General features: G+C 42.4%; 1 protein-coding gene across 3 annotated transcripts in view; it reads left to right on the top strand.

The window, feature by feature from the left end:
- Positions 1–614: 614 nt before the first annotated feature.
- Positions 615–24747, top strand: part of LOC126072033 (zinc finger protein OZF-like) — a 45485-nt gene continuing 21352 nt past the window's right edge. The window contains exons 1-2 of one of the 3 annotated variants that reach the window (XM_049876644.1): positions 615–662; positions 10531–10767. In XM_049876644.1, coding sequence (XP_049732601.1) covers positions 10765–10767 — 3 coding nt within the window. In that variant the 5' untranslated portion in view covers positions 615–662; positions 10531–10764. Of the gene's footprint in view, positions 1068–10530; positions 10768–24747 lie in introns of all 3 variants that reach the window. The other 2 variants (XM_049876643.1, XM_049876645.1) reach the window with 2 other exon arrangements.

Consider the following 24747-nt stretch of genomic DNA (forward strand, 5'->3'; position numbering starts at 1 on the left):
ACTCCAGAAGACATGGCCTCAGGACTCTGTTAGCTTGAAACTAAAGCCGTTCCTGAAGCCAACTCTTCAGACAAAGATTAGACTGGACTGTAAGACATAAAATGATACTAGTGAGGAGTGTACTTATTGGCCCAAGAGACTAAACGGGCAGCTTCTGTCTAGAGCCAGGTGAGAAGGCAAAAGGGGGAGAGCAACTGGGGCCACATAACAATGTATGTTTAAGTTTTTGTTTGAGAAACTGAATTGAATTGTAAACTTTCACTTAAACACAATAAAAAAAGATAAAGAGGTCGATTTATTAAGTACATTTAGGAAACAAGATTTTCGGAGTAGGAGACAAGAGATGCAAATATAAAAGTATAAGAAGTTAAGAAAAATAACCTTAAAAAAAAGCTTATTTTCAGGTTGGGATTTTTTTTTTTAATCCAATCTAAAATAAACAGAGTTGAAAATACAAACATGGAGAAAAAGTAAGAGACGAGTAATAAAATCAATAAATTTGGAAACGGGTAGATTAATTTTAGACAAAATACATGTAAAAAATGTTTTTTTCCGACTTTCAGGACACTTTCCTCCCGCAGCCAGAATCCAAAAACCCGGAAGCGGAAGTGCGCCTTGACTGCCGGCAGCCAAATTTGGACGCGCTCGGTCTGCTGTGTGAGGTGGGTTTGTCGGTTCGCGTCTGGGCGGCTCCAGTACCAGGTGGGGCCTGGGGACCCCCGCTGGGGTCTAAGGGTGCTGTCCCCGCTCTCCTGCGCAGTCCCGGCCTCTCGCCCTCGGTGAGCTGCTCCGGAGCCGCGGGGCTTCACGTAGCCGGGCTGTGCCCGGGGCCTCCCGCCGCCGCCGCCGCCACCTTCCTGCTTTTCTGCCAGCGCCGCCGCCGTCGCCTCCCCGCTTCCCTGGTTTCCCGCCGCCGCCGCCACCGTCGCCGCCTTCCTGCCGCCGCCAGCACCGCTGGGAGCCCGGCCCACCCCGCCGCGCTCGCCTGGGCCGCGGCTGTCTCCTCCCCGGCCTGGGTGAGATGGCCGGCTAGGTGGGCTGCACCTTGTCCCCGGGCGCGCTGACAGGTAAAACCGTCCCCGTCCTCGCTAGCAAACGAGTGGCTCCCAGAGCAGCCGCGCCAGCTGCACCTGGGCGTGTGTGAGAAATGCAGAGTCACGGGCCTCGTCGGAGCCCGGGGTGGTCAGCCGGAGTCTCCGTGCCCTGCTCGCCGCCGCCTCCGCCGGGCTCCCCTTGATTCCTGTGCTTCATTAAGGCAGGACTTTGATGAAGCCTTGGAGCCCTGGTGGCGCAGCGGTTAAGAGCCTGGCGCCTAACCAGAAAAGGTCCAGAGTTCAAGTCCACTAGTCGCTGCTTGGAAACCCAGCGGGGCAGTTCTGCTCTGTCCTGTCGGGTGGCTGTGAGTCGGAATCTACAGCATCGGGTTTGGTGTTTTGTTTTTTCCTCAAGTATTACCAGTCAGACAAAAAGTAAGTTTATATGATGAGGAGTATCTTCTCCCTCCCTTTCTTTAACAGTTATAGGTGTTTAAGGTAGATGAACGTGTTTATGGTAGATGATTGGAACTAGGACGTGCATTTAAGACCCTATTTATCCCAATTTCAGGAGGAAAATATTTAGTAGGAGGCACATTTTGAGGAATTCCTTTGGCTGTAAGGCAGGGATTTTTAACCTGAATGTCTGAGGAACAGTGTGGCCAAACCTCGTTGACCGGATGTAAACCGTGATGTGGCTGAACAAGGTTAATATGGGCCCTGAGCGATTTAAAGAGATGACTGCGGGCTTGGGTGCTGGTGATCCAGCCACAATTTCTGCTGTCAGCAAGCCACATTTCTTCATAGGCTGAAGACGTCAGGCTTCTTGCAGCAAAACCTGGGCTTATTCCCAGTGTCAGAGCAGTAAATGTTGGGAAGGAGGGGATCACGGGCAGCGTGTAATCAAAGTAATCAAAATACTTGAGCAGGTTCTAGAGGGCCAGCACACTACAGTGTTAGAAAAAGTATCTCAGCCTTTGTGGTAATTATTTTACAAGCCACTCTCCTTAAATAAATGAGATGTATAATTATTAGAAAGTCATGATTTACAGTAAGTAGTTTTGAACATGAAAAAGTAAAACTTAAATTGATGAGTAAATTCAATGGCATCTGTAATATGGCTAGAAATTTTTTTTTAAGCCAAATGTAATACAGTAGAATGAAGATAGTATGTGTGTGTCAAACCTATTGCAAGAGCAACAAAATGACACCATTTTACATAGAAAAGAGGAATAGTATGTAGACACTAAAGAGTGAACCAGCAGCTACAGATATCATTTCAAAAATGTAAAGTGTCTCAGTTTAAGTGTCCTGTTTCGGAAATCATTGCTAACTCCAGTGTCATTAGCGTAATCAATTTTTCTATTTAGAACTATAGTTCATCAGAATTTTTGTTAGCAAGTTGTCTTGTTTTTGTTTTGTGTTGTTTTCTTATTAATAATCAAGCGATCCAGATCGATTTACCTTAAAAAATTCATTCTTTACACACTGTGGTTCCTCAAATGTGATTTTCTCTCCTTGAATTTTAGTTTCTTTGTTGGTTAAAAGGTAATAAATAATAATGATATCTAATTCAGAGATCAGATGAGGAAGCCATGAAAGTATCTGGCATGTAGTAGGCCCTCTTAAGTTATTTTCCTTCTCTTTTTATCTTTGCACACATAAATCCTCATTATATTAATAATAATGAGGATGATAATACTAGCTAATGGTTGCACACTTACTATGCCCCAGGCACTGTTCTAAGCACTTTCATGTGCACCAATTTAATCCTCACCATAATCTTATAAAAAAAAACAACTAAACCCATTGCCACTGAGTCCATTCCACTCATGGCGACCCTATGTGTTACAGAGTTGAACTGTTGCACAGGTTTTCTTGGCTGTAATCTTTACGGAAACAGATTACAGGGTGGCGCAGTTATCACTCATTTCATAGATGGAGACACTGAATTTATTGGTAAATTTTAATCTGAAGGGTTTTGTACCTGAAAACAAAAATGCCAGATTATGAGACAGCTAGTATTTTGCAAAAATAAATGTATACCCACTCCTCACTTACTGCCTTGTTCGACATTTTGCATTTACAACAGTGGTAAAAAATGTACCCAACTATTTTCTGCATTGATGACATACGTCTGACAGTAATGAACACGGAGGTGCAAGGCAGGAGTAGTGCTGGCTGTGGTAGTTAAGGTGTCAACTTCGCTGGGCTGTGATTCTCAGCTGCTTAGCAATTATGCAGTGTTGTCATTTGGCAGCTATGTAATGATGTAGTCATCCTCCATTTTGTGATCTAATGTGGGCATCCTCCAAGTTTGGCATAATGCCCATTTTCACATAACGACCTGGTCTTTGGAACCTAACCATGTCAGTAAGTGAGGAGTGGGTGTATAACAAAACATTTGCTCTTGCAACTATTTTCACATGAAAGATTCTGTAACATTAGTTATGTTCACTATGTGTTCAACCGGAAACCCTGGTGGCATAGTGGTTAACAGCTATAGCTACTAACCAAAAGGTCAGCAGTTCAAATCCACCAGGCGCTCCTTGGAAACTCTATGGGGCAGTTCTGCTCTGTCCTATAGGGTCGCTATGAGTTGGAACTGACTCGATGGCAACGGGTATGTGTACAACCATCATCACTATCAGCCTCCAAGTTTTTGCATCACCCTTAGCAGAAACCTGACCCTGCTGCTGTCGAGCCGAGTTTGACTCAGCAACCCTACAGGGCAGAGTAGAACTACCCTATAGAGTTTCCAAGGAGTGCCTGGTGGATTTGAACAGCCGATGTTTTGGTTAGCAGCCGTGGCTCTTAACCACTATGCCATCCGGGTTTCCGACATCAGCAGAAACTAGTGCCCCTTAAGCACTAACTTCCCCTTCCGCCTCCTATCTGCCCCTTGTAGCTACTAATAAACTTTGGTCTGTATATATTGCCTGTTCTGGATATTTCATGTAAATGGGTTCACACAATATTTGTACTTTTGTGTTTGACTTATTTCACTTAGCATAATGTTTTCAAGGTTCATCCATGTCATAGCATTTATGAGAACATCATTTATTTTTATGAGTGAATAATATTCCATTGTATGGATTTGCTACATTTTGTTTTTTCCATCTATCTGTTGATGGGCATTTAGGTGGTTTCCACTTTTTGGCTGTTACGAATAGTGCTGAAGTGAACATTAGTGTAAAATACCTGCTTCGTCCCTGCTTTCAAGCCTTTTGGGTATATACCTAGGAATGGAAATTTCTGGGTTAGGTGGTAATTGTATGTTCAACTTTTCGAAGAACCACCAAACTGTTTTGCACAGGCTGCACCATTTTACAGTCCCACCAACAATTTCTCCACACTCTCTCCAGTTCTTGTTGTTTTCCGTTTTTCTGATGGTAGCCATCCTAGTTGGGCCAAGGTGGTATCATTGTGGCTTTGATGTACATTTTCCTAGTGACTAGTGGTATCAAACATATTTTCATGCATTTATTTTCTTTCGTAAAATGTCTATTTAAATTTTTTGCCCACTTTAAAAATCCATGTTTAGATTTGTTGTTGAGGGGTAGGAGTTCTTTATATATCCTGGTTATTAAACTCTTATCAGGTATGTGATTCCCAAATATTTTCTCCCATTCTGTAGGTTGTCTCTTCAATTTGTTGATAAAATCATTTGATGCTCCATATTTTTATTTAATGAAGTTCAGTTTATGTACTTTGTCTTTTGTTGCTCATACTTTTGGTATCATATCTAAGAATCCATTGTCAAAAACTAGTCTGTGGAGAAATAAATGTTCTTATTTTTTTAAATTGTGAAAACCCTGCATGTTTCAAAAATTTCAAAAATGCTTAGAGGAAAAATGATCATTAAATGCCACTTGAAATCTCAATGTCTGTAGACAAATGTGGTGTGTTTATTTTTCTCTTTCCATCCTTAGAGACTGATAACCTAGAAGTACCCTGGGTGTGCTGCAGTTCCCCTTGGAGACTTGACTGGTAGTGTAGTCACTTCATGTCAAATTCAAAACGACTGAATTTTCCTAGTTCAGACTCTTAAGACTTGCTCCTCAGATAACTCCACAATATCAACTTATATTTCCCGAAGGCCTAATACATGCCAGAATTGTGCTCTTGCCTCCCTCCAGCTTGAAGCTCCACAAGTGGGAATGAGCCTGTGTCAGAGGTCATGGTTTAATTTTTTTTGTTTTGTTTTCAGGAGGCAGCAACCTCTGGACTGAGGTACAGGCTCTTGAGTACCAATGGACTCAGAGATCAAACCTTCCCATAGTCTACTGGGGCACTGTGGGCTATATGGCTCCGAAACCTACCATGTCTAATACAGAGCTCTCCAATCTCACCCCAGCAAATCTGTTTCTCACCTGGCTTTCCCATATCAGTAAATGGCACCAGCATCCATTCACTAGATTGGGAGATATGCTCAGTCCACCTCTATCCTCTTTTTTTCTCATCTTCCACCTTCAGGAAAGCACCAAGTCTTGTTGGTTTAGAACCCAAATATACCGACCATCTTCATGGCTGCAATCCTAGTCCAAGCTACTGTGAGAGATGCCCCATAGGAAAACAGCTTCTGAACCTTCTCCTACTCTTTGTCTTGTCACAAGGAGGTATAGTCCATCTAGCAGCAAGAGGGATATCAAAATTGTAAACCAAGTAAGCCATCAATCACATGTAGAATAAATGCCATATATTTTACATTGCCCAACAGGATCCTGTGTGGTCAGGCTTATGTACAGGCAGTCCATGGGTTACAAGTGTCCAGCTTAGGACTTAATGTAAAACCCAGTTACAAACCAACACCCCTAAAGCATATCAGGAAGAAACTGACTTGCCATCCCAGTCCCTGGGCCACACTTCCCCTGCGTGTGCAGGTGCCACAGGGCATCCTTCGGCGGCCAGGCCCCCGGGACGTGGTGAATTCAGCCTTGGCTTGCAACAGAGAACCCACATGTACCAACCTCCCTTGGAGCTCTGAAAGGGCTAGCCCCACCGTCCAAGTGGGCCTGCAGGTGGTGGTGGCTGGCAGCCGGGACAAGGCGCCGTGTTCTGCTGTGTTCTCCGAGTACACCCTTCACTGCACACACTGGGCACATAGCTGGGCTTGCGTGGCACTCCCTTACCCAGCTCCGTCCTACCTCGTCCCGCGGGCCCTCCATGCTGTACTGCCCAGAGCCATCGCAGCACCTCTCTGGGCTTCTGTTTCCCCTACTTAACACGTGCAGGATTTCACTATCGCAGCAGTTCTTGACCTTTTGGTGACTGGGTGGGGAGGGCAGCCTTACATTCCTGACCTCTGTACGTCCATATGGTTTCCAAGGGTCCTTGGAGAACTTGGCAATTGGGTTTCCCTAAGCATCCTCTTTCCAACCTTTGGGCCTGGGCTTTCTCTGAGCACATCCTGAGAGGCACTTTTTTCCTTGTACTCTGAGGCGGGGGCCTCATAGTTTGTGGGGTTGACAGGCCTGGTGAAGAGGTGACTGGGGAATGATCCCTCTGGCCCCAGCACCATCCTACCCACGCCCACAACCCTACCTACCTCTGCTGAGGAGGGTTGAAAACCCAGCAAAAATTGCTTGGTGGCACAATGTAGATTTTTTAGTTCAGAGTCTACAAGAAAGTATCTAATTGGTGTCGGAGGTTTTATAGAACAGAATCTTCTATTTTGGGTAACGCCCTGTAGATATCTGTTCAACTGTGGAGAAGGTACATACAATGGTTTGTAATAGGAAATGGGTGCTACTTTTCCATGCCCATCAAAACACTGTTATCGAATTATTATGTTAAAAATGTTTCAGTGTATCTGGAAGTTTTTTTTTTCTAATATTATTTGTGCATAGAGAGGTACACTATATACTACACAGTAAGATAAACATTTTGACTACAACCTTACCTACATGTCCGTATTTACATACAAATTTGATTAAAGACAGATTTAGGAACAGAACTCAGTTGTAATCTGGGGACTGCTTGTATATGGCTTTCTGACTTGAATTTATAACATTCACCCTCATGTTAGATAATCTTTTACCACAGTTTAAAAAAAAAAAAAAATTTTTTTTCAAAGACGTTAAGATTTTCCCTGCCTTTGCACCAGGAGTTTCCTCTGATGAGAGGCCAACTTTTGAACCATAGAAATCCGATTTTTTTTTTTAATGTGTTTAAGTGAAAGTTTACACTTCAAGTCAGTTTCTCATACAAAAACTTAAACACACATTGTTACGGGACCCTAGTAGCTCTCCCTACAATGTGGCAGCGCACTCCTCCTCTCTACCCTGTATTTCGTGTGTCCATTCAGTCAGTTCCTGACCCCCTCTGCCTTCTCATCTCACCTCCAGACGGGAGCTGCCCATTTAGTCTCGTGTGTCTACTTCAGCTAAGAAGCACACGCCTCACCAGTACCATTTTATGTCTTATAAACCAAAAAAACCAAACCTACTGCTGTCAAGTCGATTCCAACTCATAGCGACCCTATAGAACAGAGTAGAACTGCCCCACAGAGTTTCCAAGGAGCGCCTGGCAGATTCGAACTGCTGACCTCTTGCTTAGCAGCCATAGCACTTAACCACTACATCACCAGGGTTTCCTTATGTCTTATAGTCCAGTCTAATCTTTGTCTGAAGAGCTGGCTTCAGGAATGGTGTCAGTTTTGGGCTAGCAGAGATTCTGGGGGTGGTGTCTTCTAGGGTCCCTCCAGTTTCAGTCAGACCGTTAAGTCTGGTCTTTTTACTCAGATTTGAGTTTTGCACCCCACGTTTCTCCTGCTCCATCAGGGACTCTCTGTTGTGTACCCTGTTGGGGTGGTCATTGATGGTAGCCAGGCACCATCTCGTTCTTCCGGTCTCAGGTTGATGGATCCTCTGGTTTACGTGGCCCTTTCTGTCTCTTGGGCTTGTATTTTCCTTGTGTCTTTGTGTCTTTCATTCTCCTTTGCTCCAGGTGGGTTGAGACCAATTGATGCATCTTTGATGGCCGCTTGCTAGCTTTTAAGACCCGAGACGCCACTCACCAAAGTGGGATGCAGTACATGTTCTCAATAAACTTTGTTATGCCAATTGACCTCGATGTCCCCTGAAACCTGAAACCATGGTCCCCAGACCCCTGCCCTTGCTACTCTGTCCCTCAAAGTGTTTGGTGTATTCAGGAAGCTTCCTAGCTGTTGGTTTAGTCCAGGCTAAAACCTTTAACTTTCCAGTCGATTCAGACTCAGAGCTACCCTATAGGACAGAGTATAACTGCCCCATAGGGTTTCCAGGGAGCAGCTGGTGGACTTGAACTGCTGACCTTTTGATTAGCAGCCAAGCTCTTTAACCACTGTGCCACCAGCTAGTGGCTACCACTACAGAACATGTCTATCCTCAAAGAGAATTTCACTGGATAGTGCCCCTCAAGAGTATATACAGTGGGTGATAGTCCATGTATGTGATTTATTCTGTGTGTGACCTCCCTTATTAATGTCATAAGCCAGAACAGGAAAAAAAAAATACCGAGGGTCTGCCCATAGATTTACGCTGTAGCGTGGGAGGCATTTTAAAACACGTAATGAAAAACCAGGGACAGCTGAAACCTGTAATAAAAGGACCTGTAGTGTCACTACCTGTCAGAGTTGACTCAGCAGCAGTGGGATTGGTTAGACTAATTGAAAGGGATAATTATGTAATTGAAGGTTAATAAAATTTGTTGGCTTTAGCTACATGCAGGGTTGATAGCAGGAGGAGTGGGGATGGAAAGAGTATTTCAGTTGGGAAAAATGAGTGTTTAAGGACCTGAGGGAGCAGAGAACCCAGTATCATCCATTCCTTGATGAAAGTCAGAGGTGATTGAAGCAGAGAAAACGAAGGGTGGATTTGGGGGGGGGGGGGGGCGGAGGTAGGGGGTAGGAATTTGTATGAGCCAGACTGGAGGAAGCAATGGCAGCAGGTCCTTTAGAACCATGCTGGCCACTCTGGGCTTTTTGAAGGGTAGTGGACAGCCACCGATGGGCATTAAACAGGGATGGGTGTGAATATATTTGTGATTTAAAACATAACAGTCCAGTTCCTATGCCGCAGATCAATTTTGGGAAAGACAACCATGAATGAATGATGTCAAGCAGGAGCTCGTAGTGAACAAGATAAGGAAGCCTGTGAGGTGGCCTAGACATGGAGATTGTTTATGGGTTAGGACGGTAGTGGGTGATATAGATGTAGGTGGTCCAGAGGGCATCAGTTGATAGATGCTTGTTCCTTGAGTTCCAGACTATGGAGCAGGGAATGCTTCTCAGCCTTGGATGTTGAAGTGAACAACTTAGGGATGTTGTTAAAATGCAGATTTTGATTCAGCAGTTCTGGGATGGGGCTTGAGAGTCTACATAACTAACAGGCTCCTCATTTATGCTGAAAATAATAAGCATAGAAATAAAGATGTGAATTAAACTTAGACAGTGCTATTAGAGAAAATGGAGCCCTGGTGGCGTGGTGGTGAAGTATTCAGCCGCTAACCAAAAGGCCGGCAGTTTCAGTCCACCACCTGCTCCTTGGAAACCCTGTGGGGCAGTTCTACTCTGTCCTATAGGGTCGCTATGAGTTGGAATTGACTTGATAGCAGCGGGCTTGTGGTTTGGTTTATTAGAGAAAATGATAAAAGGAAAGATTGTACTTAAATGGGGGAGACACTGGTATAATGATCATGCAAGAGAGAGAACATTCACCCCGAGACCAAGAAATAACAGAGTAGCAATCTGTTGGATGGGAAAGCTGGGTGGAAAGAAACAGGAACAGAGGTGGGAGAGGGCTCCTTAGAGAAAACTTCATGATTCTCTGATTTATTGGTTGATCGATTCATTATAAAGTTGAGAGAGAAAGTGTTGAGGAATCCTCCTGATTTCTTGAAAGCTTGGGGACCGGTTATATCGTGGTCTGAGAGTAAGGGGGTGGGGGGAGGAGGGAGGAAGGGGAGGAGAACAACTGAAGGGGAATAAAGAAATGTTCATTGCAAGATCAGCAGGAAAAATGCTGATCATGTATTACAGTGGTGTATATGAAATGAAAATTTAAAAAACTCAACAGAAGGGTTTAACTGCACATAATTAAAAATCAGTGAAGCATGATGAATGCACTGACCAACCGTGAAAAATACGTTCTCCCTGAAAATGCACCCACGTTGATATGAAATAGCAGTACGCGTGTTGACCTACAGGGGGTAGAGTTACGCAGGTGAACCCACAGCCTCAGCCTTGGACCCCTGCCTCCCGGGAGGAAACCAGGTTGAACGTTTCCAGCCTGTCCTCACCTGGATGCTTCTCATGAGTAGATTCCTCTGTCTGTGATCTTTTTGCCAGAAGAATCCAAGTGTATGCTCTGGAAGGATAGAGGCTGATCTGCCTGGAATAACAAACGCTCTTAGGGTGCAGCACTGCCTCGATCCTGAACGAAAGCCCTCCCGGGCCAAGGACCTGTCGCTGCCTCCTTACTCAACACTGCCTCTTCCCCATCTTCTTCCATTTCAGGTCCCAGGTGTGGTACAGGGAGAACTAGCCCAGTCCAGGCATCTGGGGACCTAGGATGACCAGCTTGCACATCCACGCAATCGTAAGTAAGGATATCACCTGGGCGCACCAGACATCTTCATCTGTCTCCGGACTGCCCGGTGGCTCTGCTTCTACTTCCATCCCTCTTTCTGAAGTGGCTTCTTAGGCTCCAAGAGAACATTCAGTTAGACTTCCAGAAGCTGTAGCCTGGAAATGGTGAGTACCATAGAGAACTGGCTAATTCTTAGTATAAGGGGGTAAGGCTAAATATGATTTGGTAGGGGACCAGCTGTCTTCTCCGTGCTTGGTGTTTCTTTCACGAGGTAAAAGTTGGCAGAAGAGGACGCAATCCTAAGGGGCATCCTAAGTCCCTAGTCTTCACTGGGCCCTTCCTCTACACATATATGGTTTCTCAAGCCTTGGATACCTGGGGTCACCTTCTGTATGCGACTCCCAGAGCTGACACCATGGGGTATTAACCTCCCCACCCTGGGCCTTGGTGCTCTGTTTTGAATGACTCTCCTGACCAAAGCCTGAAGATGGAGCAGCTCTGACTGAGGAGGTGAGCCCAGGCCCTCCAGAGCCTTCTGGTCCTGTCACTCTTAACGGTGTTCTTGGCTTCCCCCCAGGCACTGGAGTCTTTTCTGTGCAGTCCTAACACTGCAGCTCCACCCCTCACGCGGTGTGATGGGGTAAAGAACGGGAGAGAGGGTTATTCGGGGAAGAACCCTGACTCTGTGGGGTCCTGTGTGGGGCTTGGCACTCTCCTGACCTCACCACAGGCATGATGCAGGAGTGTGAGTCCTGCTGGATCATGTCTGGGGTCTGTAAAACCATTTCTGTTCTAGTGGGGAATAGTTTTACTTGTGTCTTTCAGGTGTGCGTGAAGCACAGTAACCCAGTCCGGGTCCCTGTCCTCCCAGGCTCTCTGTGCCTAGAGCTGGTATTACATTTCTAAAAAACTTGACCATTCCCCACAGTTGTGGATTAGAATCTAAAGTTAAAGTGTCCTTTTTTGCTGAAGCAGCTCAGAATATGAGATTGGTGTGTTTAAGTTCTTAGGGTCAGTTTCCACAGGAAGCAAATTTCAGGATCAGTTTGTTATGTTTCTACTGAGAATTTTTTACTTTAATGGATAGAAAACTTCTGAAACACAGGAGAATGCCTATTTTAACGGATGCAAAAGGTGCCCTAAAGCTTACTTGAATCTTGAGAAGGGTCTTAAAGACTTCTACTACATTTACTGTATTATACCAGAACCCCTGATGTTTTACATCTTTTCGCCGTTTTGGAAATATTCTCCTAACTGAGAGAAAACGGATATACAGACTGATACCCCTGGTCATTGGATCTAAACGCAGAGCTCTAATGTACATTTTTATGATTTGCACAAATGTGTTAAACTTTTTTGTAACACTTTAGCCTCTAGTGAACGTGAATGTAAATTTCTACCATCCAGGTATGAAAAGTTGAAGTATAAAAGCCTTCCTGACCTAAGACAAGTTAAAACGAAGGGGCTATCAGATTACTTGTTGGGATTAATATATGAAAATTACATTTTTTTTGCCCGTTTTAGTAGTGTTTTAAGCTTTCTACTGTAAAACTAAAAATATCCAAACCCATTGCTATCTAGTGGATTCCTGCTCATAGTGACCCTGTAGGACAGAGTAGAACTGCCCCATAGGGTTTCCAAGGAGCAGCTGGTGGATTTGAACTGTGGACCTTTTGGTTCGCAGCCGAGTGTTTAACCGCTGTGCCACCAGGTCTCCCTCTACTGTAAAGCAGATTATAAACATAGAATTTATGAAACTTTTCATTAAAGTTTAATAACCCTAAGCACCTGATTACAAATGAGACTTGGGGAGTTCTTCGAGCTTCCTGGTGTGTCCTGCCCTGATCTCATTAACCTGGAGGCAACCCCTCTCTGTATATTCCAAGTTTGTTATTGTTGTTATTGCTATTATTACAGCTTTACCACACAAGTCTTAACTCTTAAGCTATATATTGTTGAGCTTTGCATCTTTTGAGCTTTCTATAAATGCAATTACTCTGTACGGGTTCTTTAGTGACTTGTTTTCCTCATGATATTTTTGAGCTTCATGTGTTGGTGTCTGTAGCTCTAGTCTACCCATGTTTCTGTATATGTATGTGTTCCATTTTATGAATGGGCTACAATTTACGTACCCATTGTACAGCTGTAAAAACCGCATGGGGGTAGTATCTGACCTCATCTAGCTTCACAACTGGGAAGGAAAATCAAGATCAACAGCCCAAGGCTGATTCCTAAGAGGCGGAGGCCAGACATGCCTCTGCTCTCCACCGTCTTAACCAAGTCTGATACCAACCATCCCTGCCACGGTACTCTCTACATCTCTTCTGGGTTCAATAATTCATGGCAGTGGGCACACAGAACTCACAGACAATACTCACAATTATGGGGTTTATTAGGGAAGTAACAGTTTACAATTCAGGTTGAAAAACACTCAGGATATAGTTCTTCCATCAGGACAGCCACCCAGCCATGCTCGCAGGCATGCCTCTCCCTGGCCCTCAGCCTCTGCCCAGAGGCACTCAGCTTCTCTCCCAGTGGGTCAGAAGCCTACCACACTGGGTCTGTACTGCCTGGTCTCTGCTCCCAGGTCTCTCTGTCTTCACTGTTACAACCCGCTCTCTCTCTGCCTTCTGGTTCCAGGAGCTTCTCAGCGCAGGGATCCCGGGTCCTAAGGACGTGCTGGCTCCTAGCTGTTCTTCTTTGGTGGTGGTGGGGGTCTTCTCTTTCCCACCTCTGGGGTGGCTCATTTCAAGCCCAGGGGGATGGTAAAACTGACCAATCCCTTTCTTGGGCCACAATTACCCTATCACACAGTCCTGCCCAATCACTTGGGCAGAAATTACAAGACCATGGCGGGAAAGGCCACACGAAAGTGATCCATCACACCACAGCAGCTTATGAAATTTCAGTTGTTTCTAGTTCAGTTTTCCCTCTTGTGACTGGTGCTGTTACGTTCAGTCTCTTTCCAGGCTCCAAGTGCTCTTGCCCAGTAACCCAGTGAGGGGAAACTGCCAAGTTGCAAGTGTAATTTTACAAGTTGCCAAGTGTAAATTTACAAGGACATGCTGATGTAGTGTGTCTGTGTATTTAATTTACTTCATTTGCTTGGCAACATGGGTTTATTGAATTAATTTTTACTTTGTAGTGAGTATGAAATGGTATTGTACTTCAATTTTATTCTGCAGTTAACTGCTCCAGTACTGACAAGGCTGTGTATATTTTCTCACTGTTAGTTCATCTTTTTGTGACTTTTCAGGGCTTCTTTATAGAGTTTGGAAATACATTTTTTATTTGTATATATTGAAAATTTTTTCCTAGTATGTAGCTTGTGTACTCATTTACTTTTTGCTGCCCGTTGATGAATAGTTTTGGGTTTTTATATAGCTGAGTTTGTCAATCTCTTGCCTTATGACTTCCCTTATTTCAGAATTTTTTCTCTGGCCTGATGTCATAGAATTATTTGTTTATTATAACTTCTGAGTGTTATGATTTTCATTCTCACATTTAAAACCTAACTATTTGGAATTGATTTTTGTACATGGAGTAGGTAGGAATGCTTTAATTATCCCGATTAGATAATTAGTTGACTACACCCCACATATTAAAGTGTGTGTGGTTTCTGGCAGTGCCCTGCAGTGCTTCCTCTGTCATGGCACCACTTTCCATATTGGTAGGTGGGCCTGTGCCAGGACTATTTATTTTTCTCCGATCTATCTGTATAGTCTTATACTGAAACTATGCTGTCTAACTTATTATACCTATACACACACACATGCACCCACCCCCACACACACAAAGTTGGATGTGTGGGTGTGTGTGTGTTTAGACAAGTCCCCGTGCAGTATTCCTTAGAACATCTTGGTTATTTGTGGACATTTGTACTTTCATATAAAATTTTCAAGAATTTTCTGTGAAGTTGAAAGAAAAGTAAAATTGTTTGGAGTTTTTTGTGAATAAGATCTATTTGGGTAGAACGGTGTTCTAAAAGCATGCTGTATCTTTTCATTAGGACTCTTCGTGACACAATGGTTAAGCGCTCAGCTGCTTACCGAAAGGTCTTGGTTTGAATCTGCCAGCCTCTCCACCAGCCTCTTCCTTAAAGATTTATAGCCTTGGAAACTTTATGGGGTAGTTCTGCTCTGTCCTACATAGGTTTGCTATGAGTGGAAATCGACTCAGTGGCAGTGGGTGTTTTTGTTTGTTTTTCTTGTGCTTTAGGTGAAAGTTTACAGGTCCAATTATTTTCTCATACAAATATTTATACACATATTATTGTGTGACACTATTTGCAGTTCCTATAATGTGCCAGCACACTCCCACTTTCCACTGTGGGTTTTCCTTGTCCATTCAACCAGCTCCTATCCCTTTTTGCTTTCTCATCCCACCTCTGGACAGGATCTGCTACTTTCAAGAAGCGTACTCTTCACCAGCATTATTTTGTTTTATACTCCAGTCTAATCTTTGTCTGAAGAATGGGCTTCAGAATGGTTTTAGTTCTGAGTTAATGGAGAGTCTGGGGGCCATGTCTTCTGAGGTTCTTCTAGTCTCAGTCAGACCATTCAGTCTGGTCTTTTTACTAGAATTTGAGTTCTGCACCCCACTTTTCTCCTGCTCCATCAGGGACTGTCTGTTGTGTTCCCTGTCAGAGTGGTCATTGGTAGGTAGCCAGTCACCATCTAGTTCTTCCTGGTCTCAGGCTGATAGAGTCTCTGGCTTATGTGGTCTCTTTGTCTCTTGGGCTCGTATTTTCCTTGTGTCTTTGGTGTTCTTCAATCTCCTTTGCTCCAGGTGCGTTGGGACCAGTTGATGCATCTTAGGTGGCCACTCGCAAGCTTTTAAGACCTTAGATGTGACTCACCAAAGTGGGATTTGGAACATTTTCTTAATAAACTTTGTTATTCCAGTTGACCAAGACCATGGTCCCCAGTCCCCTGCTCCTGCTACTCTGTCCCTCAAAGTGCTTAGTTGTGTTCTGGAAACTTCTTAGCTTTTGGTTTAGTCCAGCTGTGCTACCTTCCCCTATATTGTGTGTTGTCCTTCACTTCACCTAAAATAATTCTCTACTCTCTGGTTTGTGAATTCCCCTGTCCCTCCTTTCCCACCCTCATAAGCATCAAAGAATATTTTCTTCTGTGTTTAAACATTTTCTTGAGTTATTATAATAGTAGTCTGATACAATATTTGTCGTTTTGCAACTAACTAATTTCACTCAGAATAATGCCTTCCAGATTCATTCATGTTAAGGGATGTTTCACGGATTCATCGTTGTTCTTTATCGTTGTGTAGTATTACATTGTGTGAGTATATTATAATTTGTTTATCCATTCATTGGTTGATGAGCACCTAGGTTGTTTCCATCTTTTTGCTATTGTGAACAGTGCTGCAGTGAACATGGGTGTGCATATATCTATTAATGTGAGAGCTCTTATTTCTCTAGACTGTATTCCAGAGAGTGGGATTCCTGCATCGTATGGTAGTTCTATTTCTAGCTTTTTAAGGAAGTGCCAAATCAATTTCCATAGTGGTTGTACCATCTTACAGTCCCACCAGCAGTGTATAAGTGTCCCAGTGTCTCCACAAGCTCTTCAACATTGATTATTTTGGTTTTTTGGATTAATGCCAGCCTTGTTGGGGTGAGATGGGATCTCATTGTAGTTTTAAATCTGCATTTCTCTAATCGCTAGTGATCGTGAGCACTTCCTCATTTAGCTATTAGCTGCTCGAGTGTCTTCTTTGGTGAAGTGCCTGTTCATATCCTTTGCCCATTTTTTAATTGGGTTATTTTTGTTGTTGAGATTTTGTAGTATCTTGTAGATTTCAAAGATCAGACACTGATCAGATAAGTCATAACCAAAATTTTTTCCCAGTCTGTAGGTTGTCTTTTTACTTTTTTTGTAAAGTCTTTTGATAAACATGGGGATTTGATTTTTAGGAGCTCCTAATTATTTTCCTAATTATCTAGTTTCTCTTCTGGGGTTTATTCTTTGTTAGTTATTTTATATTCTCTTTATGTCATGTGCTAGGGCTCCTAGTGTTGTCTCTATTTTTTCTTCCATGATCTTTATCATTTTAGATTTTATATTTAGGTCTTTGATCCATTTAGAGTTAGGTTTTGAACGTATCGGTCTTGTTTATTTTTTTAGAGATGAATATCCAGTTATACCAGGACATTTGTTAAAGAAACTGTCTTTTCTGCATTTCTTGGACTTCGGGCCTTTGTCATGTATCAGCTGCTCATAGATGGATGAATTTATGTCTTTATTCTTAATTCTGTTTCATTGGTCTATATATTTGTTGTTATACCAGTACCAGGCTGTCCTGAGTACCATGGCAGTATAATAGGTTCTAAAATCAGGAAGTGTGACACCTCCCACTTTGTTCTTCTTCTTCAGTAATGCTTTACTTATCCAGGGCCTCTTCCCTTTCCATATGAAGTTGGTGATTTGTTTCTCCTTCTCATTAAAAAGTGCCACTAGAATTTGGATCAGGACTGCATTGTATCTGGAGATTGCTTTGAGTAGAATTGACATTTTCATAATGTTGAGTCTTCCTATCCATAACCAAGGTATGTTTTTCCATTTATGTAGGTCTCTTTTGGTTTCTTGCAGTAGCGTCTTGTAGTTTTTTTTGTATAGGTCTTTTACGTCTCTGGTTACATTTCTTCCTAAGTATTTAATCTTCCTGGGGGCTATTGTAAATGGTATTGATTTGGTGATTTCCTCTTCGAAATTCTCTTTGTTAGTGTAGTAGAATCCACATGATTTTTGTATGTCTATCTTGTATCCTGATACTTTGCTGAAATCATCTGTTAGTTCTAGTAGTTTTCTTCTGGATTCTTCAGGGTTTTCTGTTGTTGTTAGGTGCCGTCGAGCCGAATCCAACTCATAGCAACCCTACGCACAACAGAACGAAGCACTGCCTGATTCTGCGCCATCCTTACAATAGTTGTTATGCTTGAGCCCATTGTTGAAGCCACTGCCTTAGCCCACCTCGTTGAGGGTCTTTCTCTTTTCCGCTGACCCTGTACTTTGCCAAACATGATATCCTTCTCCAGAGACTGATCCCTTCTGACAGCATGTCCAAAGTATGTAAGACGCAGCCTCGCCATCCTTGCTTCTAAGGAGCATTCTGGTTGTACTTCTTCCAAGACAGATTTGTTCATTCTTCTGGCAGACCATGGTATATTCAATATTCTTCGCCAGCACCACAATTCAAAAGTGTCAACTCTTCTTCGGTCTTCCTTATTCATTCTCCAGCTTTCACATACATATGATGCCACTGTAAATACCATGGCTTGGGTCAGGCACACCTTAGTCTTCAAGGTGACATCTTTGCTCTTCAACACTTGAAAGAGGTCCTTTGCAGCAGATTTACCCAATGCAATTCGTCTTTTGATTTCTTGACTGCTGCTTCCGTGTGTGTTGATTGTGGATCCAAGTAAAATGAAATCCTTGACAACTTCGATCTTTTCTCCGTTTATCATGATGTTGCTTATTGGTCCAGTTGTGAGGATTTTTGTTTATGTTGAGGTGTAATCCATACTGAAGGCTGTGGTCTTTGATCTTAGCACTTAGTAAGTGCTTCAAGTCCTCTTCACTTTCAGCAAGCAAGGTTGTGTCATCTACATAACGCAGGTTGTTAACGAGTCTTCCTCCAATCCTGATGCCCCGTTCTTCTTCATATACTCCAGCTTCTCAGATTATTTGCTCAGCATACACATTGAATAGGTGCGGTGAAAGGATACAACTCTGACGCACACCTTTCTTGACTTTAAACCAATCAGTATCCCCTTGTTATGTCCGGACAACTGCCTCTTGATCTGTGTAAAGGTTCCTCGTGATCACAATTAAGTGTTCTGGAATTCCCATTCTTCGCAATGTTACCCATAATTTGTTATGATCCACACAGCTGAATGCCTGTGTATTCCTTCTGGTATTCTCTGCTTTCAGCCAGGATCCATCTGACATCAGCAGTGATATCCCTGGTACCACATCCTCTTCTGAAACTGGCCTGAATTTCTGGCAGTTCCCTGTCGATATACTGCTGCAGCCATTTTTGAATGATATTCAGCAAAATTTTGCTTGCGTGTGATATTAATGATATTGTTTTATAATTTCCGCATTCGGTTCAATCACCTTCCTTGGAAGTAGGCATAAATATGGATCTCTTCCAGTCAGTTGGCCAGGAAGCTGTCTTCCATATTTCTTGGCATAGACGAGTGAACACCTGCAGTGCTGCATGTGTTTGTTGAACCATCTCAATTGATATTCCATCAATTCCTGGAGCCTTGTTTTTCGCCAATGCCTTCAGTGCAGCTTGGGCTTCTTCCTTCAGTACCATTGGTTCCTGATCATATGCCACCTCTTGAAATGGTTGAACAATGACTAATTCTTTTTGGTATAATGACTCTGTGTGTTCCTTCCATCTCTTTTGATGCTTCCTGCATCGTTTAATATTTTCCCCATAGAATCCTTCACTATTGCAACTCAAGGCTTGAATTTTTTCTTCAGTTCTTTCAGCTTGAGAAACGCCGAGCGTGTTCTTCCCTTTTGGTTTTCCATTTCCAGCTCTTTGCACGTGTCATTATAATACTTTACTTTGTCTTCTCGAGTTGCCCTTTGCAACCTTCTGTTCAGTTCTTTTACTTCATCAATTCTTCCTTTTGCTTTAGCTGCTCAATGTTTGAGAGCAAGTTTCAGAGTCTCCTCTGACATCCATCTTGGTCTTTTCTTTCTTTTCTGTCTTTTCAGTGACCTCTTGCTTTCTTCATGTATGATGTCCTTGATGTGATTCCACAACTCATCTGATCTTCGGTCACCAGTGTTCAATACGTCAAATCTATTCTTGAGATGGTCTCTAAATTCAGGTGGGATATACTCAAGGTCATATTTTGGCTCTCGTGAACTTGCTGTGATTTTCTTCAGTTTCAGTTTGAACTTGCATATGAGCAATTGATGGTCTGTTCCACATTCGGCCCCTGGCCTTGTTCTGACTGATGATATTGAGCTTTTCCATCATCTCTTTCCACAGATGTAGTCAATTTGATTTCTGTGTGTTCCATCTGGTGAGGTCCATGTATATAGTCACCGCTTATGTTGGTGAAAGAAGGTATTTGCAATGAAGAAGTCGTTGGTCTTGCAAAATTCTATCATTTGATCTCCGGCATTGTTTCTGTCACCAAGGCCATATTTCCAATTACTGGTCCTTCTTCTTTGTTTCCAACTTTTGCATTCCAATCGCCAGTAATTATCAATGCACCTTGATTGCATGTTCGATCAATTTCAGACTGCAGCAGCTGGTAAGAATCTTCTATTTCTTCATCTTTGGCCCTAGTGGTTGGTGTGTATATTTGAATAATAGTCATATTAACTGATCTTCCTTGTAGGTGTATGGATATTATCCTATCACTGACAGCATTGTACTTCAGGATAGATTTTGAAATGTTCTTTTTGACGATGAATGGCCAGTGGTTTATCGATTTTGTTGATGTTTTCAAAGAATCAGCTTTGGTCTTGTTGACTCTTTCAGTTTTTCTATTGTCTATTTCTTTGATTTCTGTTCTAATTTTTGTTATTTCCTTTGTTCTGGTGCCCATGGCCTTCTTTGCTGCCCTTCTTCTATTTGTTTGTGTTTTACAGGCAATGTTTCGATTTTGGCCCTTTCTTTTCGGATGTGTGCATTTATTGCTATGAATTGACTTCTGAGCACTGGTTTAGCTGTTGTCTCAAAAGTTCTGGTAGGATGTGTTTTCATTCTCATTTCATTCTGTGAATTTCTTCATTCTGTCCTTGATTTCTTCTATGACCCAGTAGTTTTTGACCAAAGTATTGTTCAGTTTCTGTGTATTTGATTTGTTTTCTTCATTTTTTTCTATTATTGATTTCTACTTTTATGGCTCTGTGGTCAGAAAAGATGCTTTGTAATATTTTCAATGTTTTAGATTCTATTAAGGCTTGCTTTGTGGCCTAATGTGTGGCCTATTACTGGAATATGTTCCATGTGCATTGGAAAAGAAAGTATACCTGGCTGCTCTTGGGTGGAATGTTCTGTAAGATGTCTTTGAGATCAAGTTAGTTGGTTGTGGCATTTAGATCTTCGGTGTCTTTATTGAGCTTCTTTCTGGATGTCCTGTCCTTCACTAAAAGTGGTACGTTGAAGTCTACTATTACTGTGAAGGTGTCTATCTTTTCAGTGCTGTTAGAATTGGTTTCATGTATTTTGGAGCCCTGTCGTTGGGTGCATAGATTTTTATTATGATTATGTCCTCCTGGTTTATTGACCCCTTAATCATTTTATAGCGTCCTTCCTTCTCATTTGTGGTAGACTTTGCTTTAAAGTCTATTTTGTAAGAGATTAATTTTGCCACTCCTGCTCTTTTTTGATATATTCTTTTCCATCCTTTGAGTTTTAGTTCATGTCTTTTAATCTAAGGTATGTCTCTTGTAGGCAGCATATTGATGCACCGTTTTTTTTTTTTTTTTAATCCATTCTGCCACTCTCTGTCTCTTTATTGGTTCATTTAGGTAATTTACATTCAACATGATTATTGATAGGTATGAGTTTAGTGCTGTCATTTTGTTGTGTTTTGTGTGTTGTTGACAGTTTTTTGTTCCACTTAATTTTCTGTGCTGAGTTATTTTTCTTTTGGTATTTTGTAGTTGGTGAGTCTATGTATTTCTTATTTTTTACTTTGATGTGTAGGATTGTTAGTTTCCTTTGTGTTTACTTTCATGTTTACCTTTGTTTTTCTAAATTTAAACTAATCTTTTATTTTTTGATGTCGCCTTGACTTCCTTTCCTATGAAAGATCTATGACTACATTTTTTAGTCCCTCTTTTTAGTGTTGTCATCTTTTACATATTGACGTCTCAGTTTCCCTATTTTCAGTGTTTTTGTTTTGATTTATTTTTGTTTCTACCCTATCTGGGTTTATATCTGGTTGTTCAGTCCTGTCTTCTAGTCTTGGGTTGTTATCTGATGTTACCGATTTTCTAACCAGAGGACTTCCTTTAGTATTTCTTGTAATTTTGTTTTGGCTTTTACAGATTCCTGTAACTTCTGTTTATCTGGAAATGCCTAATTAAAAACCCACTGCCATCGAGTCAATTCTGACTCATAGCGACCCTATAGGTCAGAGTAGAACTGCCCCATAGAGTTTCCAAGGAGCGCCTGGCGGACTTGAACTGCCAACCTCTTGGTTAGCAGCTGTAGTACTTAACCACTACACCACCAGGGTTTCCATGCCCTAACTACGCCATCATATTTGAGAGACAGTTTTGCTGGATATATAATTCTTGGTTGGCAGTTTCTTTTTCCTCCAGGGCTTTATGTATGTCATCCCATTGCCTTCTTGCCTGCATGGTTTCTGCTGCGTAGTCCAAGCTTTGTTTTATAATTATTCTCCCTTGTAGATGACTCTTTGTTTATCCCTAACTGCTCTTAAAATTCTCCCTTTATCTTTATTTTGACAAGTTTGATTATAATATGTCTTGGTGACTTTCTTTTGGGATCTATTCTGTGTGGGATTCGATGAGCTTCTTGGGTAGATATCTTCTCGTCTTTCACAATATCAGGGAAGTTTTCTGCCAACAAATCTTCAACAATTCTCTCTGTATTTTCTGTTATCCCCCCGCCCCGTTCTGGTACTCCAGTAGGTTATTCCTCTTGTTAGAGTCCTACATAATTCTTAGGGTTTCTTCATTTTTTTTAATCATTTCATCTGATTTTTCCTCAAGTAAATTGATGTCAAGTTCTTTATTTTCAACCTTACCAATTCTGACTTCCATTGCCTCAATTCTGCACCTGTGACTCTCTATGAAATTGTCTAATCCTGAAGTTTTATTGTTAATCTTCTGGATTTGTTTGTTGTCTCTATGGATTCTTAAATCCTGTTAAATTTATCATTATTTTCTTGTACAAACTTCTTAAATTCCTCTTTTTCTTTGTGTGTTCCTTGGCTTGTTCTGTATTTTGCCTAATATCCTTCCTGATTTCTTGAAGAGCTCTGTATGTTAATCTTTTGAATTCTACCTCCGGTAATTCCAAGGATTTATTTTTCTTTCGGAGGTTTCTTGGGTCTTTGTTTTGGTTGCTTGCAGAAGCCATCATGGTCTGCCTCTTTATGTGATTTGCTATTAGCTTTCGTATCCGAGCCATCCATAAGTTATTATATTTATATTATGTTTGCTTACTGTGTCCTAGCTTCTTGTTTTGTTTGATATGTCCAGATAAGCTGGTCGTGTGTGCTACTTTGATTATTGGTGTCTTTGAAGCTCTCATGTCCTGTCACTACGTGGTTAGAGCTGTTACTAGGTATGTGAGCCCAGGAGTCCATTTACTTTTCTTGTGTGGAATCAGCTCAGATGTCCAAGTTGTTGGTCGCAGAGTGTGTGGTGCAGGGTCTCACCTACAGTCCTAGACAGGCAGGGCTACGTAGGGGTTTTTGGAATAGCCTCAGGTATCTGGCTGCAGCAGGGATTATGTGCTGAGCGAGGTAGGGGGCTGACAGCTGCCCCGGAGGGCCTGGTTGTAAGGCATGTCCCTGTTCCCTAGAGCGTGTACGTGGGTGGGTTTTGCAACTAGACTTTGAGCACTCAATGCTGTTGGTTGTAATCACTGGGAGACACCACTTATTGTCAGACCCCTGTTGTGGGTGGCTAGGTGGACTGGATGGAGCCACCAGTTCACCCTGGTGTGGGTAGGTGAGAACCCAGCTTAGTGGGCAGGGTGGTGTCGAATGTCACGAATCCGCCACTCCCCCTTAGCTGTTGCAGTTGAAAATAGGCTTCAGGTATATACCCTGTTGTGCTGTGCTAATGTGGGCCTACACTGTTGAAATGGGACCACACCGGTCTAGGCAAGGGTGAAAGGCATTCAGAGTCCGTGAACCCCTTGTGCCTGTGCCTAATGAAAGGGGCTGTGCCTCCTTTGAGTTCCTGGCTTAGGGCAGCTAGCAGATCATTTTTTCCTGTTTGTTAATCTGTTCACTCTCCAAAGCTGGCCCCGGGGGCATGGCAGTTGCTGAAGCTGTATCGGGATCAGAGCATTGTGGGGCAGGGGTGAGTAAATGGGACAGACGTACTTCCTGGGGTGGGGGGGGAGGTTTTTTTGACCCAGCACAGTAGATTAAACGCTTGTACTCAACTTTTGTAGATTCAGCTCCGCTTCTCCCTGGTTCTGGAGGCTACTGCAGACTGTTCAATCTTGTTGGGCAATCCAGTACAGGTTTCCTTATATTATTTTCCAAAAACTTGATAGACAGCGTTGGAATACAAAGTATTTGAATGAGTTCACAGCATTCTCCTAAAAGCTCCAGTTCAGCATCCTTTATTGAGTTTTTAATAACTAATTGAAGTATGCATGCAGCACACTTTATACTGGTCAATTTTTTTATTATAAACCTTGTTGCTTTCACCGCATGCTGTGATGATTTATTTCTGAAAGTCAGAATACGCTATGTCAGAGTCTTCAGAATCCTCATTTTGCTCTGACATTTGCCATTCTATTGCACTATCATTTCTGAACAAATCATCAAATTTAATCATACTAGAGCCATTATCTGTGGTTACAGAATAAATCTATTGTAAATCAATGTTGTACTTCTCTAAAATTTGATACACAGTGTTTCTATACATACCTGTGTGTCTTTATTTTAATTTTCATTCCCAGTGTCAACAGATGTATCGTCTTGTAGGAACTAAGCTTTAATTTCTAGAATTGACCCAATCTACTGGCAGCATCCACTTTCAAAGAAAATACTTGTTTTTCTAGATTACTACTAATTTTGGTGTTTTCAGTCACCTCATATGCATGGGAAAACTGGACGATGAATAAAGAAGACCGAAGAAGAATTGACACCTTTGAATTGTGGTGTTAGCAAAGAGTATTGAATCTACCACGGGCTGCCAAAAGAATGAACAAATCTGTCATGGAAGAAGTACAACCAGGAAGTTCCTTGGAAGCAAGGATGGCAAGATTATGTCTCACATACCTTGGACAAGTTCGCAAGAGGGATCAGTCCTTGAAGAAGGACGCCATGCTTGGTAAAGCAGCGCATCAGGGAAAAAGAGGAAAACCCTCAACAAGATGGATTGACAACACAGTGACTGCACTGATGGGCTTAAGCATAGCAATGATTGTGAGGA

Source organism: Elephas maximus, chromosome 3 (genome assembly GCF_024166365.1).
Source record: "Elephas maximus indicus isolate mEleMax1 chromosome 3, mEleMax1 primary haplotype, whole genome shotgun sequence".
NCBI classification, from domain to species: domain Eukaryota; kingdom Metazoa; phylum Chordata; class Mammalia; order Proboscidea; family Elephantidae; genus Elephas; species Elephas maximus.